We start from the raw sequence: 19,299 nt of genomic DNA on the forward strand, positions 1-19,299 counted from the left end.
GCTGCCTGAGCCACCCATGGGTGTCCCAGCCGCCTGGGGAGAGACGGCCACATTTCAGGCTCCGGGCTGGCAGGGAGGCTTGGCAGCGAGTTCCGACAGGAGGGCGGCCTGAGCTTGGGCAGGCCAGCACTGAGGGGTTCCTCCCCACCCCGGGAGGCCCCAGGCTGGGGAGATGGAAGAACAGGTGTTCAAGGGGGACCCAGATACCCCTCATTCCATCTCCTTCTCGGGCAGTGGATTCCTCTCCTTCTACCAGGCCGGGGTGGTGGATGCCTTTCGGGACCTGGCTCCCCGGATGCTGGAAACGGCCCATCGCTTTGCTGGGACGTCGGCAGGTGCGGTGATTGCAGCCTTGGTCATCTGTGAGATTGAAATGGGTAAGGCCTTTGTTCTAGGTTCCCTGGGGAGCCTCTGGAGGGACTCCACAAAGCAGAGCCTGAGGATGGCTTGGGGGTGCTTTGGGGAACAAAGCCAGGCCTTCTGGGTGGCAGGAAAGGTGGGTCGAGTGGGACAGCATTTGAGGTTGGGGTCTGCTGGGTCCCAGTCTCTGACCCACCGGGTGAGCTTGGAACCCTTTCTCCCTCTCCCTCAACACCCTTACCTGCCATGCCCTTTCCCCCAAGGTCTGGGAGAGGGAAAAGCGGTATCTCTCTCAAACGTCCTGGGCTTGGAAGTTACACCGTGACACAATCATACATTGGGGTGAAGAGCTGCTCCTGCATGGCCTCGTTTAAAATGCAAATATCCTTGCAAAGGACAAACTGGCATGTTCATCATCTTGATGGGGATGGATTCATCAGACCAGCTTCCAGGTGGCTGGAGGTGCAAGCCCTGGGGCTGGAGGGATGGCCAGAGGGGCCAGCGGAGGAGGGAAACTGGGAAGGAATATGGGAGATCTCACTTTGCCTCCTGCCCCACTAGTCCAGGGGGCCCAGAGGGAAGGATGGGACCACACATCCAGAGGCAGAAGCACCCTCCCGTGAAAGGGGAGTGGGCACATTCCGAGCAGCCCCACACAGCAGGCCCAGACCTGGTCCCAGAGCAGCCCTGGGCTGCCTTGGCTTCGGGAGGGGGTGAGCATTTATTCATTGGCTGCACTACCATTCTGTGCCAGCCTCTGTTCCAGGCACTGGGGACAAAGTCCCGGCCCTCATGGAACAGAAATTCTAGAGAGAGGAGACACATAATAACCATCCAAAAAGTAGTCTCATAACGTCATATCAGGAAGTGATAAGATCTATGAATAAAATTACAGCAGAAAAGAGTCAGAGAATAAAGTGAGGACTATTTTAGAAAGGGTGTCAGGGAGGCCATTTGGGAGGAGGTGACATTCAAGCAGAGACTTGAGTGAAACGAGAGAACAAGCCATTAGAAGATCAGTAAGGAAAGACTGTTCTAGGTGGAGGACCAGCTGGAGAGCCTGTGGGGTTGGGGAGCGGTGGTTGACGAGGAGGGAGGTGGTGGATAAGGCTGGAGGGGCAGGCAGGGGCTAGGTCATGTGGGGCCTCGTAGCCGGAGCATGAGCTCTGATTTCACCCTGGGAAAGTGGGGAGCACAGGCTGCTGGGAGGGAGGCAAAGTGGGGAGGCAGCTAAGAGCACGCGATCCACAGGGATTGGATCCCAGTGCTGGCACTTCATGATGTGGACCTGGTGCAAATTACTGGATGCTCTGTGCCTCAGCTTCTGCATCTCTCCAGCTGAGATTCTACTAGTATCTCATTCCCGGGGTTGTTAAAGGGTTAATGGAGCAAGTGAGTGAACTGCTTATCACTGTGCCTGGCACATGGCAAGCACTTGGTACATGTCAACTGCCTGGTTTGGGTTTTTAAGGAACCCCGGCCCACTGCGGGGAGTGAGATGGAGGGGACAAGGGAGAAACAAGGAGAGCAGTAGGGGAAGGTTGTACGTTGAGACGAGGGATGGGCAGGGCAGGTACCTGGGCAGTGAGGGTGGTGAGAAGCGGTTGGATTTAGGATACACTTTGAAGGTAGAGCCAATGAGACTTGCTGAAGGGCCAGCTGCAGTGCGTGAGGAAGGGTGCGAGCAGGGCCCCTTCCTGCCTGGGGGTCTGAGCTGGGTGGGAAGTCTTTGTCTCTGTTTTTTTTTTATTTGTTTGTTTTGCGGTACGCGGGCCTCTCACTGTTGTGGCCTCTCCCGTTGCGGAGCACAGGCTCCGGACGCACAGGCTCAGCGGCCATGCCTCACGGGCCCAGCCGCTCCGCGGCACGTGGGATCTTCCAGGACCGGGGCACAAACCCGTGTCCCCTGCATCGGCAGGCAGACTCTCAACCACTGCGCCACCAGGGAAGCCCTTTGTCTCTGTTTTAAAGAATAATTGTAACGCCCATTCCCTGAGTACCTCTTTTGTGCAAGATATTTTTTTTTCTAATAATTTACAAGTAACAAATTCTTTCTTACTCTACAGAATTCTCAAACAATGCAAAAGTATCTAGATTTTTTTTTAAAAAGCCTCTACTCACCTCCCCCTTGTCCCCAATCCCACTTTCCCTCTTGTAGCCAGTGGAAGGGCTCTGCTTGGATCCTTCTAGATCTTTTTTTTTTTTTGCCAAGACATCTGTGAATGTAGCAGTTAATGTTTCAGTCACACCATGGACCCCACTCCCTGGTCCTGGAGTCACAGAATCCTACCCTTGGAGACACTCTGCCTCTGGGAGTCTCTCTCTTTCCGGGTACCTGTGTTGCTCACCTCCTCCATTGCTGCCACCCTCCTCATGTCTTTAGTTCAACTTCTTAAAACACACCATCGTCTTAATCCTCAGGCATTCGAGGACTTTCAGAATTAATTCAAGTCAATCGATTCAATAAATACTGCTCAAAACTGACTTGGCCAGTCTGTGACCGATGTGGACAGCAGGGGAGAGGAACTCAGACCCATGAGAAGGACACCTGATGGCCGTGTAAACAAGGGCTGGTCCGTGTGCTGGGCCGCATGCGTGCAATTGGGAGGGAAGGGCGACATGTGTGTGGGACTTGCTCTTTTCACTCAGCAGCATGTTTATGAGATTGATCCACGGCACTCCAGTGTACTTCATTCCTTTTAACTGCCATGCAATTTACTACTAACCAGCACTTTCTCTGTACCAGGCACTGTTCTAACTCTTTGGTGTATTAATTCATTCAGTCCTCACAACAATCCTCTGAGGTGAAAACTATTATTATCTCCATTTACAGAGGAGGAAACTGAGTCACAGAAAGCTTAAATAACTTGCCTAAGGTGATACAAACAGTACTTGGTAAAGCTGGTGTTTGAACCTAGCCCGGCCTTTAAGCCACTCTGCTTCTTGACCAAGCAGTGTCAGGGGGCGTGAATGCTAGTTGTATGGATACCAGGGTCAGGGAAGCTTCTCTGAGCAGATGGAATTTGCACACAGACCTGAAGGAGGGGAGGGAGTGAGCCACAAGAATATCTGGGGAGAGCATTCAATGAAGAGGGACACGTGACTTGTATAACATCCTGTCATCAGTTAGAAGCAGAACAAGAACCAGGACTCGGTCTCCTGACTTTCTTCAATCCTCTTTACCTCTTTTACCTCTTTCAGTGTTTATTCCATTAAGACTGTATCACGGTTCATTTAGTCATTCTGTTGATGGACATGGCCAAGTTTTTGTTGTTATAAACAACACTGCAATGAGCATCCTTGTTTGTGTCTCCCAGGCCCACATGGAATGTTTCCCTAGGGTACACGGCACATGAAATTAACCAGACTTGGCTAAATTACTCTCCAAAGTGGTTGTACCAATTTAACCACTAGCAGCATATATGAGTTCTAACTTCCCCACAATGTCATCAACCCTTGGTACTATCAGACTGCAGAGTTTTTTTGTTTTTGTTTTCTTGGCCGTGCTGCGCAGCTTACGGGATCTCAGTACCCCAACAAGGGATTGAGCCCAGGCCATGGCAGTGAAAGCCCAGAATCCTAACCACTAGGCCACTGGGGAACTCCCAAGACCGCAGAGTTTTAAGTCAATCTGATCAATGTGAAATTATATCTCATTTTATTTTGTTATTTAATCTGTACCTCCTGATAACTAGGGATGTTAAGCATCTCTATATATTTACCGACCACTTGTGTTTCCTCTTCTGTAACTTACCTGCTCCTGACCTTTTCCTGTTTTTTTTACCATTATCCTTTTCTCTTCAACTTGTAGATGTTCTTTATATAGTCTGTACATGAGTCATTTGTCAGTTATGGACATTGCAGCTATCTTATCCCATTCCATGACTTGCCTTTTTATTTGACCATGTCTGTTGTTATTCAGAAAATTTCAATTTTGATGCAGTCAGATGTATCAATAAATCTTTTCCACTCAGAATTTTTGTTTTTTAAAATCTTTCTTTGTTACAATGACTTCTTCTATATTTTCTTTCAAAAGTTTTAAAGTTTTACTCTTTCATATTTAAGTTCACCCATCTGAAATTTATTTTGTGGCTAGTTTGAGGTAGAAATAGAAGTTTTTAATTGTGATAACGAATTACCCCACACTATTTATAGGCAGCCCTTTCCACACTTGTTTGAAATGTTGCCTCTGGCTTATTCAAGTTCCTAGAATCCCAAGAGTCTGTCTCTGGAGTCTCTCTTCTCTTCTTTTGGTGAATTTGTCTATTTCTGCACCAAATCACACTGTTTTGATCACTATAGGCTTATAATAAGGAGTACATCATATATGGCAGTCATCTCCTCCTTTTTCAGTTTCTTCTTCGAATATTGACTATTATTCTTAACCCTCTTTTTCCCCCATGTGAAAAGCTCTATTCGAATTTTGATTAAAATTATATCTTCCCATTTATAATATAGTCTATCTATCTCTCTATTTCTTCTGGCCTTTTTTCTTTCCTTTTTGTCCTTCAGTAAAGATTTTGTGTGTCTTTTCTTAGATTTATTAGTTTTTCTTGCTATGGGGAATGGGATTTCTTTTTTTTTTTTTTTTTTTTGGCTATGTTGGGTCTTCGTTGCTGCGTGTGCGCTTTCTCTAGTAGCGGCGAGAGGGGGCTTCTCTTCATTGCGGTGGCTCCTCTTGTTGTGGAACATGGGCTCTAGGCATGCGGGCTTCAGTAGTTGTGGCACGTGGGCTCGGTAGTTGTGGCGCACGGCCTTAGTTGCTCCACAGCATGTGGGATCTTCCCAGACCAGGGATCGAACCCTTGTCCCCTGCATTGGCAGGAGGTTTCTTAACCATTGCGCCACCAGGGATGTCCTGGGATCTTTATTTCTATGGCATTTTCTAATTTAATTGACTATTGCTGATATAAAGGGATGTTGATGGTTTTTGCTAAATGATACTGTTTTGAGCAACCTCATGAACATTCTTAATAGTTCTAAAAGTTTCTTGGTAGATTATCTCATACTTTATGTGTAAATAATCATACTATCTGCATATAGCTAGAGGTTTGTCTCTTTAAAAAAGAAACTCTTGGGCTTCCCTTGTGGTGCCACGGTTAAGAATCCGCCTGCCAATGCCGGGGATATGGGTTCGAGGCCTCGTCCGGGAAGATCCCACATGCTGCGGAGCAAATAAGCCTGTGCGCCACAACTACTGAGCCCTCGTGCCACAGCTACTGAAGCCTGCATGCCTAGAGCCCATGCTCCACAACAAGAGAAGCCACTGCAATGAGAAGCCTGCGCACCACAACGAAGAGTAGCTCCTGCTCGCTGCAACTAGAGAAAGCCCGAGTGCAGCAACGAAGACCCAACGCAGACAAAAATAAATAAATTAAATTAATAAATTTAAAAAAATCTTCAACATGTGGCCCCCAGACCTCTCTCCTCCAGGCCATGCCCCCTCCTTTTTTTTTTTTTTTTTTTTTTTTTTTTTGCGGTATGCGGGCCTCTCACTGTTGTGGCCTCTCCTGCTGCGGAGCACAGGCTCTGGACGCGCAGGCTCAGCGGCCATGGCTCACAGGCCCAGCCGCTCCGTGGCATGTAGGATCTTCCTGGACCGGGGCACGAACCCGCGTCCCCTGCATCGGCAGGAGGACTCTCAACCACTGCGCCACCAGGGAAGCCCCATGCCCCCTCCTTTTGTTCCCAGTCTGGGCTTTTCTGTCCTGAGATTGTGTTTTGTTCTGTGGAAGCTTAGGCAGCAGTGGGTCCATCTTCTGGCCATGTGTGCCTAGTTCTGTGATAGGGCCAATTTGGGGGCATATGAAAATGTTTATAAAACACTTAACCCAGTGCCTGGTTTTCATTAAAGATGAATTAGAGAATAAATGTTTGTTCACTCATTTATTCAGCTGAGGAGAGATGGTCTCCCTGACAACCAGTGCGGAGATTCATGATTTCCAATTTGGGGCTAGGAACTTGCCTCAAAACTGCATTTGCATGACTTTGAAAGATAATTTTGTCTTACCAGAGAATGGGCATTCGGTGGACTTAAAACCCCATCCCCACTTAAGCTACTACTTGGCACCTTCCCCCCTTATAAAAACTTCACGGCAAGCCAATTATTCATTCATTCATTCATTCAACGAGTGTTTTCTGAGCATATACTGGGTCCTGCAGAGGATACAGAGATATAATACAAGATGAAACTCTACCCATGCCCTCAAGGAGCTTACAGTCTACTCACACCCCAAGGTAGTAACCAAGTCGTTACAATCCAAAGAGTTCCAACTGAATGTTAGAAAATTAAAAGGCAGAGGAGTGCAGGCGAAGGGAGCAGACAGCTCCCATAGTGGAAGGCCTCATGGAAGTGACATTTGAGCTAGTGCTTGAAAGGTGGGTAGAAATTTGACGGGTAGAGACAGTTTGGACAGGAGCCTCAGCTTCTAGCCAGGACGCTGCATAACGACAGGACAAAGTCACGTGGTGGGGAAATGTGATGCCTCTAGGGAGTGAAGAGTGCAGGTCCCCTGATGTCAGGGGTTGATGGGAAAGTTTCAGAAAGGCAGCTTTTGACTCGGCAAGGGTTCTCCAAGGTGGGAAAGGGCTATTTTGGAAGCAGGGGAGCACCTGCCCTCCGAGAGGCCCACGGAGAGGCTGGGAAGCACCTGATTGCTACTGGTGAGTCCGCTTCATTTAGCTCGGTGACTGATAGGAGGTCTCCAGCTTCCCAGACTGGAACCTACAGTGAGAAGTATTTTTTGTATTGAGACCCAGGGTGAACATAAATCTAAAAGAGAAGTTTCATGATAGAAACTTTACCATACTCCATGCTACAATTTTGATATTTTCTTCTAGTCATTAAAGAATTCTTCACTTAGTCAATGGTTCTCAATCTTGCACGTTTGAATCACCTGGGAGCTTTTAAAACATCCACTGCCCAAGCTTCTCCCCCAAACTAATTAAATCAGGATATCTGGGGATGGAACCCGGCACCAGTGTTTATTCAACTCCCAGGTGATCCTGGTGTGCAGCCACAGTTAAGCCCCAGTGCACTTTGCAAAACTAAGATGTACTACCTTCCTGAGATGCCAGGACTGTATGACCAGGCGGTGGAAACTGGTCAGGCATTGCTTATGGAAACCTGTAAAATGCCCACCATAGTCCTGGACTAATGAAAATTCCATATCTGATTATTAGTGGGATATGTATTTTTCCAGGATAGAGAGAAACAGTTTTCCTACAGTGGCTTTAGACTGGACTAGATTCTGTGAATTCCCCTGGCTGGGTCACAAATGAGGAAGATGGACCTTGGTTCAGGGGCTGGTCCATCCCTTGCCCTTAGCCCAAGCCCACATCCAGTCTGCTTTTCTGAGAAGCCTGTGGAGACCCATGGCTCAGAGCTTCTACTGTCTGTTTTTCTTTTTCTATGGCTTTTAGTATATTCACAAAGTTGTGCATCCAACATCACAATCAGTTATACAACATTTTAATTATCCTCCCGAAGAAACCCCATACCTCTTAGCTGTTAACTTTCAATACCGCCATTCAAGTGCCTGAAAGCCATTAATCTACTTTCTGTCTCTATAGATTTGCCTATTCTGGACATTTAATATACATGGAATCATACAATATTTGTCCTTTTGTGTCTGGCTTCTTTCACCGAGCATAATATTTTCTAAACTCATCCGTTGTAGCATGGGTCAGTACTTCACTCCTTTTTTATTGTCAAATAATATTCCCTTGTGTGGATATAATACATTTTTAAAATCCATTCATCAGGGAATGTACATTTGGGTTGTTTTTACTTTGGGCTATTATAAATAATGTTATTATGAACATTCATGTACATTTTTAAAACTTTTAAATAACTTTTTTTTTTTTTTTTGGCCACACCACGCGGCCTGTGAGATATTAGTTCCCCAACCAGGGATTGAATCCACACCCCCTGCAGTGGAAGCGCAGAGTCCTAACTACTGGACCACCAGGGAAGTCCTTAAATAACTTTTGAAAATGGAAAAATTTCAAACATCTTGGAGAGAATAATAGAATGAATTCTCAAGAACACATCATCTAACTTCAATTCTTACCAACACTTACCAACTGGGTTTCATCTGTATACTCCCAACCCTGCTTTGTTTTGTTTTTTTATATTATTTTGAAATAATTTTAAATCTGCATAGAAGTTGCATGTAACCTCTTTAGGCTTTGTTTTCTTGCGGGAACATTTCGCAACATGTATCTCTGCAGATAAGGACTGTGAGCCCGAGGGGAAGCCGAGGGGGGTGAGGCTGGCTGGTCTCACGGCACAGAATGGTGCTGGGAAGTACCAGCCTCAGTGGCTGTTCCCCTGCTGGGTGCAGGTAGGACAGGGGACTGAGCTGACTTTTAACTGTGCTCATCAGGTGACTTTGTTTTGGCCTCTAAAATTAATTGTTTTCCAATACCTCTTACACTGCCTGCTCAAAAAAGCCAACCCACCAAACACCCAAACTGCTAAATAAAGTATTAAAGGGGTGGGCCTGATGATGAGGGCTGGGATTGAGAGCTCTTCATGTCCAGGATAGTCTCAGGGTGTGTCATACCTCTGTGCCTTTGCTCACACTGTTCCCTCTCGCTGGGACGCCATCCCCTTTCTTCTCTCCCTGTGTTGCATCTCCCCATCCTCCAAGGCCCACCGCAGATGTCACCTCCTCTGAGAGTCTCTCGTCATCCCCGTCAGGCACTAAGTCCTTGGTGCTCCCACAGCTCGCTCTCGGAGAGCCCTTGACTCAGAGACCAGAATCCCCCAGGGAAAGAGCACTTGTCTAAGGAAGCAGGCTCTCTGGATTCTGAGAGCAAAAGTGTCTACAGTCAGATTGTGAGCCTAGCTTGCCACACACATTATTTTCACATGGTCTTTCAGAGTAGGGTTTAGTAAGCAGGGAGGTGGTCTTCAAACCAAAGTTGGTCTGACCCCAACGTCCAAACTCTGTCCACCTTCCCTTTCCTCTTGCCCCAGGAATCCATTCAGCAGTGAGTGGCCTTGGACAAGCCACCCTGAGCCTCAGCTCAGCTACTGAGCAGTGGGAGGGAATAATGCCTGCTGAGCCCTCCTGACTGCTGGCTCTGGGATCAGCAGTGGGGTCGGCAGTGGTCCCTGGGAACAAGCTTTGCAAACTCAGATTGATACTGCAGTTGCACTGGTTGGGATAGCAGTGACTCAACAAGACCAGAGAGCGTTGCTCGCTCATGTGGCCTTGGTACTCCAGCCCTCCAAGCCTGGTGTGGTGGCTCCACAGAATTAGGATCCAGGTTCCTACCATCATGTGGCTCACAGCCCAAGAGGGCTCCCCACCATGTCTGCATTCCAGCTAGTTGGGGAAGGAAAAGGGGGGCACACTTCTTCCCTCTAAGGGCAGACCTTGAAGGTGACACACATCATGTCACCTCACATCCTATGGATCAGAACTTAGTTACATGACCACACCTGACTGCAAGGGAGGCTGGGAAATGTAGACTTTATTGCGGGAGGCCATTTGTCCAGCTAAAAATTGGAGGTTCAACTGCTAAGGAAGAAGGGGAGAATAGATACTGGGGACAATTAGCAGTCGTTGTCACAATAACCGTAATTGGATATATGATGATGATGGAAAAACTCTGTCCCTGCCTGGGACCCAGACCTTGACTCCATAACCACCAGGTCAAGTCCAGTGTGTTGGCTGGGAAGGGGCTCAGCTCTGAAGCATCAGCAGACTGCCTTCCTGGCGGCTGGCATGTGAGTGCTCCAGTCTTGCTAGGGGTCCTGGGCAGTGCCTCACGGCACCCACTGTGTCCCCTACCTAGAATGACCTTCTGTTTTTCTCTCCAGAGATAACACCTCTTCCCGACATATCCTCCCATTTTACCCCACTGGATCTCTTTCCATGATCTCGAGTTTACCTATAGAATCTGTCCACCTACTCTAGCACTTGACAGTATCCTATCTTAATTGTTTCAGACGCTGTGTCTCATCCCATCAACTAGATTGGTTGAGCAATCTGACATCTTACGGGTTCAGTGGCTCCCACAAACTGCTGATCCAACAAGAAATGCCTGATAGACTCCTGACAATTGCTGGCCATTGACAAGTGTGACACTGAATGTGTCTTTGCAGTTTTTACTTTGGGGTTTACCTGATATGACGTATAATACTAGAATGTCATAGAAGGAAGGTCAGCGAGTCCAACTCCTCCACTTTATGGATGACTGCATTTAGACTTTGGAAGAAGAAGTGACTGGTTGGAAGTGGACCTCACTTAGGCCAGTGGTTTCCAAACTGTGTTCTGAGGAACCCCAGGGTTCCATGGGGGCCAAGGTGGGGTTAGGAAGGCTGGAACAGGGGAGCAGGGAAAGGACACACATTGAAGCCCTGGGCCCTTACCCCAGCTTCAACAAGTACAACCCTGCTATTGTCCACTCTTTATAAAATTTCTCTTAAAGAAAGTGTTCCAATGATTTTTTTTTTCTGTGCCTCTCCTGATCTCCAGTGATATATTTTTTTTCACGTTTGAAAGCCCCTGTTTGAGTCTAATCTACTTAGTGTGAAGACAGAGAAGTTGAGGACCGGATTCTGGCTGAATTTACAATGATAAAATAGACCATTTGTCCAGTCACTCATTCTAGGTCCTAGGGATCTAGCAGCGAACAAAACAGTCTGCCCTCATGAAGCTGACACTCTCTTCGTGAAATCAAGCCATAAATAACTAAACATACAGAAAAATATCAGCATGCATGCTCAAAGAAGAAAATAAAGCAGGCGAAGGGGTGATGAATGATCAAAGGGTAAAGTTTCAGGTGGGCTGGGTGGCGAGGCCCACTCAGGCAGAAGGAAGGGTGGGAGAGCCGCGCACTCTGAGAGGAGAGCATTCCAGGCTGTGACATAAGCAGGTGCAACAGCCCTGCACACAGATGTGCTTGCATTTTCAGAAGGAAGACAAGCTGTCTTTCCAGGCAGGAAGTGAGTTCCAAAAAGACCTTGCAAAGCACCTAAGCAGGCCAGATGACTGGTGGGGGTGCCCACCCCACAAATGTAGGCACAGCAGGACCCGGCACAACTCCTCCCGTGGAGGCAGGGGACACTACAGGTGTTTTGGTCTGCCTCCCATGCCTGGTCCAGTGCTGCCTTGGGCAGCTCGTGCCACCCCTCCTGAGGCCCCGGAGCCAAGTGTGGCTGAAGTTATTGTCATTGGCAGGTGGCTCAGGTGTGTTCTGGGTAGTGGACCCACTGGGGCCTCAGGGGCGGATGCTGGGAGGACAACACTGCCTCTGTGAGAACCTTGACTTTGGTGACTTCTTTCCTCAGTCACCCATGTGCCTGTCTTTGTCACTCAGTTGAGGGACAAGACACCCCAGGGTTGATGGAGAACTCATATCCCAGGAACAAGGAGGACTGGGCTGGTGTTTCAGCTCTGCCACTAATCACTGTGGGTCCTCCACCCACCGGTGACCTGCCTCCCCCTCAGTTTTCCCATCTGTAACTTGGGAGTGGGGACACATCCCTTGGACGTTACGGTGAGGGACAAAAGAAGTCATGGATGTGCCTGGCAAAGTGCCTAGCAAATATTCATCACAAAGTACCTTTGATGAGTGAATGTTGAATAAATGGATCAACAAGTGAAAAGAAAATGATCTTGAAATAGAAAAGCATAGGTAATGCAGCAGATTTCAAACTTAACTGAAGAACATCCTAGAGAAGTCATCAAACTTATTAAAACAGATTACTGGACTCCAACCTGGTCTGGTTAATATTTTTTAATGCTTTAATTGTGAGCTCATCTGCACAAGGACTTGGTTTTTCTATGGGAATTCTGTGTGGCTTGGGCGGTGGAAGGACCGTCTGAACTGGTTTGCTTTGGCCCTGGCCAGGTACCCAGGGTTATCAGCAACTCAGGACCAATTTTCATGGTAATCACCCTGTAGGTTGTGTCAGTTCAAGCTCTAAACCACAGGTGATACAGGCTTGGGGCTTTGCGTTTTTATGGGAGACTTTGTGTAGTTTCACCCAGAGCCCTGCTCAGAGACTAGCCATTGGCACGTTTCATCGGCCCAGCAGCTGTTGGAGGATCCCGGCTTTAAGCAGTGTCTCAGTTCAACTGCCCCTCACACAGCCCAGAATGACAGGCCCTGTGGCTGCCAGTTTCTGGTGTAATAATCACAGCATCAGCTTTCTCTCTCATGGCACTGGCTTTCAGTTCCTTCTTCATTTCTGCCCTTTCTTTCTTGTGAAGTCAACCATGTCTCATGATTTTATTTTATATCATGCTCTTTGTTCTGGTTGTTGTTGTTGAAGATGATGATGATGATGATGTTCCTAAAGCTGGAGAGGTTCCTTTTGAGCTTAGCACTCTATTACTGGAGCTAGAAGTCTCTCCAAAGTTCTTTAAGACATGAGTAGAACCACCAGTTTTTCCTGTTGCAGGCGTGTGTGTGTGTGTGTGTGTGTGTGTGTGTGTGTATGTGTGTTGCCCAGACATAACCTGAAGTTCAGCCCAGGCTGCTAGGTGCACTTTCAGAATCAGAATGTCCTCATCAAAAATCATTCCCAGGCTTCCCTGGTGGCGCAGTGGTTGAGAGTCTGCCTGCCGATGCAGGGGACACAGGTTCGTGCCCCGCTCCGGGAGGATCCCACGTGCCGCGGAGCGGCTGGGCCCGTGAGCCATGGCCGCTGAGCCTGCGCGTCCAGAGCCTGTGCTCCGCAACGGGAGAGGCCACAGCAGTGAGAGGCCCGCGTACAGCAAAAAAAAAAAAAAAAAAAAAAAAAAAAAAAAAATCATTCCCAGAGTTCTTTATCTGCCTGAGATGACAGCATTTTCTGTAGAATGAACTCTGCTCTGATTCATATCTTAGTGTCACACTAATAATACTATTTATCAGTCACTGGGAATGTGGCAGGTACTATGCCCAAATCTTTGCATAAACCATTTACTTTTATCTTCTCACAGTCCTATCAATTAGATACTATATTTATACCTGTTTTACAGAGTGGGAAACAGGCGTTCAGAGAGATTAGCTAACACAATGAGCCAAGACTGGAACCTTTCTTAATTTCTACATTTCTATATCCTCTCTAATCATGAGTTCAGAATTGCTTTGCAAGCAACACCCCAGCTTTCCTACCAGACTCCGTGGGCCAAGCAATCATTTGCACATTGGTTAAGAAAGTGAGATCAAATAACATGATGTATGCAAAAAAAAACCTTTTTGTAACATGTACAGAAATGACACCTCTGGGTGGTGGTGGCTGTGCCTCCTACTACTGTGATGGAATCAGTATCTTTCCGTTCACTGAAAGTAACTTGTGTTTTACATGTTTAACCTCTCAAACCAAATGGATAAAAATTTATTTTACCCAAATGATTCTTTGGACTCAAGTAGAAGACAACTGAATGGAAAATCGGGTGATACTCTGAATGTGTTGGTTACACATTAGAAACATCTAACTATTTGGAAAGCAAGTCATGCAGGTGACCTATGTTGATTCACTCCTCTTAAATCAGCAGGTGTTAACTGAGCCCCTGCTGAGTGTCTAACAGCCTTGGTCGATCTATGGGTTTTTTTTCACTTTTTTTTTTTTTGCCACATGGCATGTGGAATCCTAGTTCCCTGACCAGGGATCAAACCTGTGCCCCGTGCAGTGGAAGCACGGAGTCCTAACCACTGGATTGCCAGGGAATTCCCTGTTTTTTCTTTCTTTCTTTCTTTTTTTTCCTTACTTTAATAATTATTAACTTGTTATTCTGGAATAATGATAGATTTACAGAAAAGTTGCTGAGATAATACAGATAGCAACATACATCCTTCACCCAGTTTCCCCTAATGTTACCATCTTATATAACCACAGTACATTTGCCAACCTTCAGACATTAATACTGGTACATTAGTATTAACTATAGGTTTCACCAATTTTTCTACTGATGTCCTTTTTCTGTCCCAGGATCCAATCCAGCATCCCACACTACATTTGGTGGATCCATTTTTAGTCCAGCTCACTTAGAGAGTATATTAAAATAGCAATGTTTTCTTTGCTTCTCTTTGGGATCAAATTCTAATTCCATTTCTAATTCTACAGGGAAAAGAAGCAGACAAATGATAAACAAATCTCCAGGCTGGTTTGACTCTCATTTGAATTAGGAGTTGACTCATCAATCCTGAGGGTAACTCACCTCTGTCCTCCTGAGATCAACACGTAAAGAAAAAGCTCCTCTTCTGCCCCAGCTCAGGGTCTCACGTCCATTAATGGGGGGCAAGAGTTAGGACCAGGCTTGACAGAGCAAACTGCTCGGTCAAGCCCCAAGTCCGGCTGAGTCACTGAAGAATTCCACCTTCCTGACCACCAGTTGGGAAGAGTCCCAGCAGTCCAATAGAGAAGATACTCTTTGATCTCCTCCTTCAGTTCATTCATTCTTTACCATTCATTATTAATTTATTCAGCAAACATTTATTAAGTCCCTACAGTGTGCCAGGTACTGAATTAAGTGCTGGGGGTATAAAAGGAGCAAACCAGAAATATGGAACCTTAAATAGTTCTTTAATTTATTCTTGAATACCTACTAAGTGTTCAACACAGAGCTAGGTTTGGCCACCCCTTGAGGCATCTTAGTTCCCTGACCAGGGATCGAACCCGTTCCCCCTGCAGTGGAAACACGGAGTCTTAGCCACTGGACTGCCAGGCAAGTCCCAGGAGAAGGGTGTTCTTGATACAGGTCCTGTCCTCAAGGAATGCGCTAACCAGAGAGACAGGACAGACCACTGAAGGCAACCTGAGATAAATGGTGCAGATGGTATGGGGAAAGAGAGAGCTAATAGCGAGGGTGATCAGGGAAGGCTTTAAGGAGAAAGCCCAGATCTTAAGCTGGGCTTTACGGTGAAGTCTGCATAGATAGTAAAAAATAAATAAGTAAATAGAAGTTGTGTAGCAGGAAGAAAAGCAGGATTGTGCACTCTGTGTTTACTGATGAGAGAAGAGATTGGCCTGGCTTGAGAAGGGTCTCTGGGTATGCGGACAGAGGAGCATATGTTTGAAGACGTGATTTGAGTTCTGTTGCTCTAAAGAGAGTCTTCCTGTCTCCCAGGGACATCTGAGCCCTTAGGAGATGTGCCTAAACTAAATCCTAGAAAGGCAGATCCCAAGAGCCTTTGCAGAGCCACCCTGCTCCCCCTACCTCACCGTGGGAACTGGAGGCTCTGGAGTTGAAGGGCGTGTCCCTGGTGGAGGCAGTGAGCTGTGGCGGAAAGAACACTGGCTTTGGGGCCCTCAGGAGTTGGAAGCCTAGCTCTGCTGTTTTCCAGTGTGTGACCGTAGCCAAGCTACTGGCTGAGCTTCTGTTTCCTCATCTGTAAAGAGGAGATAGCCACAGTACCTACCTCAAAGGGGTGTCATGAAGATTACATGAAACTGAGGCCTCAGAACCTGGCACAGCACCTGGCACCAAGGAGGTACCAAAGAGTGGTAGCCAGTAAGAGCAGTAAACAGCTGCTGGGATCGAAACCTGTGGTTCCATGAGAATTTCAAGACTCATGTAAGGTAGACGGAGGTCTATGTAGGTAGGTAGGTAGGTAACAGACCCCACCAACTGAAGTCTTGGACAGCTGGGGCAGTGAATACTGCCAGTCAGCAGAAATGAACTTCAACTATCAGTGGTTCTGAAAGAGGGAGGCCTGGGCATTCCTCTGCAGTGGTGCCCTAATTTGGGCAAATCTCAAATGAGTAGATGCTCTGAGATGGTCTTTTCTCTTTATAGCAGAGGCTCACCTGGAGGTCCCCTGACTACATACATGCAAACACACACACATATATACACTAAGACTGTAGGGTGACTGGTTCACAACATTTGCATTATCCCAGTGTCCCCTCAGTAGTTCAGGGAGAGTCTGTAGGGTAGGACAGGCTACAGCCTGGAGGGGCGCAGTATTGGTTTCTACCTTGGAGCAGAATCCTGAATGGACTTCTGGGTCCACCAAAGAAAACAGAGAGAGAAGAGCAGGGGCAATGGCCCTGAGAACTTTGTGGGGTTCCAGAGAACTTTCTAGATACATGCTCTCTGCCTGTTTCATCTCAAGGTAATCAGTAGATCCTTCAGTGGAAAGTTGTGGAGATTGTGTCTAGATTCTGGGGGAGAGGCACACGGTGGCTGAGTGAGGCCCCAGGCCCTGAGAAAAAGTTCCGAGGGTACCTTGACAGGAATCCAGGTGAGGAACCAGTGGCAGGCACTGCTGTTTCCATGGCAACCTGATGTAAGATGATTTGAACTTTTTACACCAATTTTTTAGTAAACTCTTATGGTTAGAAAAAGGTCTCTGTGGAATATTTTTATTATCCATAAGAAGTATTGTTTTTGTTTTTTGGTTTTTTAAGTGCTTACTAAGTCAGGGTTGTTTTGCTTTTGGCTAAAGCCAATAATGCATTCAGAACAGAGAAGGAAAATGTGAGTTTTGTCATATATTCTAGTTCCAGTTTCTGCTACCATAGAGAGCATGACCTAGGGTTTATCCAGCTTTTATTCATTTCTCCATTTAGCCAGCTAGCCAGCCACCCATTCAGCCATATTTATTGAGCTCAACCTTTATCCTGAGCTGGGTTTCTTACCTGTAAAATGAGAGAATTAGTCTGGTTTACTATTTTTGACCTAGGCTCCTAGATCCTTAGGAGTTTCAGGGCTGTGCTTTCAGGGCCTTCTTTCCTAGGGTTGGCTGGGGTGATTGGGCCTGAGACCCCACTTGCCTTCAACCCAGAACAGCCCTGTTTTTAGTTGTTTTGTAATACACATTAGGTTTTCACTTGAGATTTCTTTTTTTTTTTTAACATCTTTATTGGAGTATAATTGCTTTACAATGGTGTGTTAGTTTCTGCTTTATAACAAAGTGAATCAGTTATATATATACATATGTTCCCATATCTCTTCCTTCTTACGTCTCCCTCCCTCCCACCCTCCCTATCCCACCCCTCTAGGTGGTCACAAAGCACCGAGCTGATCTCCCTGTGCTATGCAGCTGCTTCCCACTATCTATTTTACATTTGATAGTGTATATATGTCCATACCACTCTCTCACTTTGTCACAGCTTACCCTTCCCCCTCCCCATATCCTCAAGTCCATTCTCTAGTAGGTCTGTGTCTTTATTCCTGTCTTACCCCTAGGTTCTTTGTGACATTTTTTTCCTTAAATTCCATATATATGTGTTAGCATACGGTATTTGTCTTTCTCTTTCTGACTTACTTCACTCTGTATGACAGACTCTAGGTCATTACAAATAGCTCAATTTCATTTCTTTTTATGGCTGAGTAATATTCCATTGTATATATGTGCCACATCTTCTTTATCCTTTCATCCGATGATGGACACTTAGGTTGTTTCCATCTCTGGACTATTGTAAATAGAGCTGCAATGAACATTTTGGTACATGACTCTTTTTGAATTATGGTTTTCTCAGGGTATATGCCCAGTAGTGGGATTGCTGGGTCATATGGTAGTTCTATTTTTAGTTTTTTAAGGAACCTCCATACTGTTCTCCATAGTGGCTGTACCAATTCACATTCCCACCAGCAGTGCAAGAGTGTTCCCTTTTCTCAACACCCTCTCCAGCATTTATTGTTTCTAGATTTTTTGATGATGGCCATTCTGACTGGTGTGAGATAATATCTCATTGTAGTTTTGATGTGCATTTCCCTAATGATTAATGATGTTGAGCATTCTTTCATGTGTTTGTTGGCAGTCTGTATATCTTCTTTGGAGAAATGTCTGTTTAGGTCTTCTGCCCATTTTTGCATTGGGTTGTTTGTTTTTTTGTTATTGAGCTGCATGAGCTGCTTGTAAATTTTGGAGATTAATCCTTTGTCAGTTGCTCATTTTGCAAATATTTTCTCCCATTCTGAGGGTTGTCTTTTGGTCTTGTTTATGGTTTCCTTTGCTGTGCAAAAGCTTTGAAGTTTCATTAGGTCCCATTTGTTTATCTTTGTTTTTATTTCCATTTCTCTAGGAGGTGGGTCAAAAAGGATCTTGCTGTGATTTATGTCATAGAGTGTTCTGCCTATGTTTTCCTCTAAGAGTTTGACAGTTTCTGGCCTCACATTTAGGTCTTTAATCCATTTTGAGCTTATTTTTGTGTATGGTGTTAGGGAGTGATCTAATCTCATACTTTTACATGCACCTGTCCAGTTTTCCCAGCACCACTTATTGAAGAGGCTGTCCTTTCTCCACTGTACATTCCTGCCTCCTTTATCAAAAATAAGGTGACCATATGTGCGTGGGTTTATCTCTGGGCTTTCTATCCTGTTCCATTGATCTATATTTCTGTTTTTGTGCCAGTACCATACTGTCTTGATTACTGTAGCTTTGTAGTATAGTCTGAAGTCAGGGAGCCTGATTCCTCCAGCTCCATTTTTCGTTCTCAAGATTGCTTTGGCTACTCGGGGCCTTTTGTGTTTCCATACAAATTGTGAAATTTTTTGTTCTAGTTCTGTGAAAAATGCCAGTGGTAGTTTGATAGGGATTGCATTGAATCTGTAGATTGCTTTGGGTAGTAGAGTCATTTTCACAATGTTGATTCTTCCAATTCAAGAACATGGTATATCTGTCCATCTATTTGTATCATCTTTAATTTCTTTCATCAGTGTCTTATAATTTTCTGCATACAGGTCTTTTGTCTCCTTAGGTAGGTTTATTCCTAGATATTTTATTCTTTTTGTTGCAGTGGTAAATGGGAGTGTTTTCTTGATTTCACTTTCAGATTTTTCATCATTAGTGTATAGGAATGCCAGAGATTTCTGTGCATTAATTTTGTATCCTGCTACTTTACCAAATTCATTGATTAGCTCTAGTAGTTTTCTGGTAGCATCTTTAGGATTCTCTATGTATAGTATCATGTCATCTGCGAACAGTGACAGCTTTACTTCTTCTTTTCTGATTTGGATTCCTTTTATTTCCTTTTCTTTGAATGGA

The 19,299-nt window shown here is 45.8% G+C and overlaps 1 protein-coding gene across 2 annotated transcripts in view; it reads left to right on the forward strand.

Moving 5' to 3' along the window:
* Window positions 1-157: 157 nt before the first annotated feature.
* PNPLA1 (patatin like domain 1, omega-hydroxyceramide transacylase) overlaps window positions 158-19,299 on the forward strand; it is a gene marked incomplete at both ends in the record, with an annotated part of 43,522 nt that continues 24,380 nt past the window's right edge. The window contains one exon of one of the 2 annotated variants that reach the window (XM_079712752.1): window positions 158-377. In XM_079712752.1, the coding sequence (XP_079568878.1) occupies window positions 173-377 (205 nt within the window). The remainder of the gene's footprint in view (window positions 378-19,299) is intronic. The other variant, XM_079712751.1, reaches the window with a different exon arrangement.

Source organism: Hyperoodon ampullatus (genome assembly GCF_949752795.1).
Source record: "Hyperoodon ampullatus genome assembly, chromosome: 10".
Taxonomy (NCBI): domain Eukaryota; kingdom Metazoa; phylum Chordata; class Mammalia; order Artiodactyla; family Ziphiidae; genus Hyperoodon; species Hyperoodon ampullatus.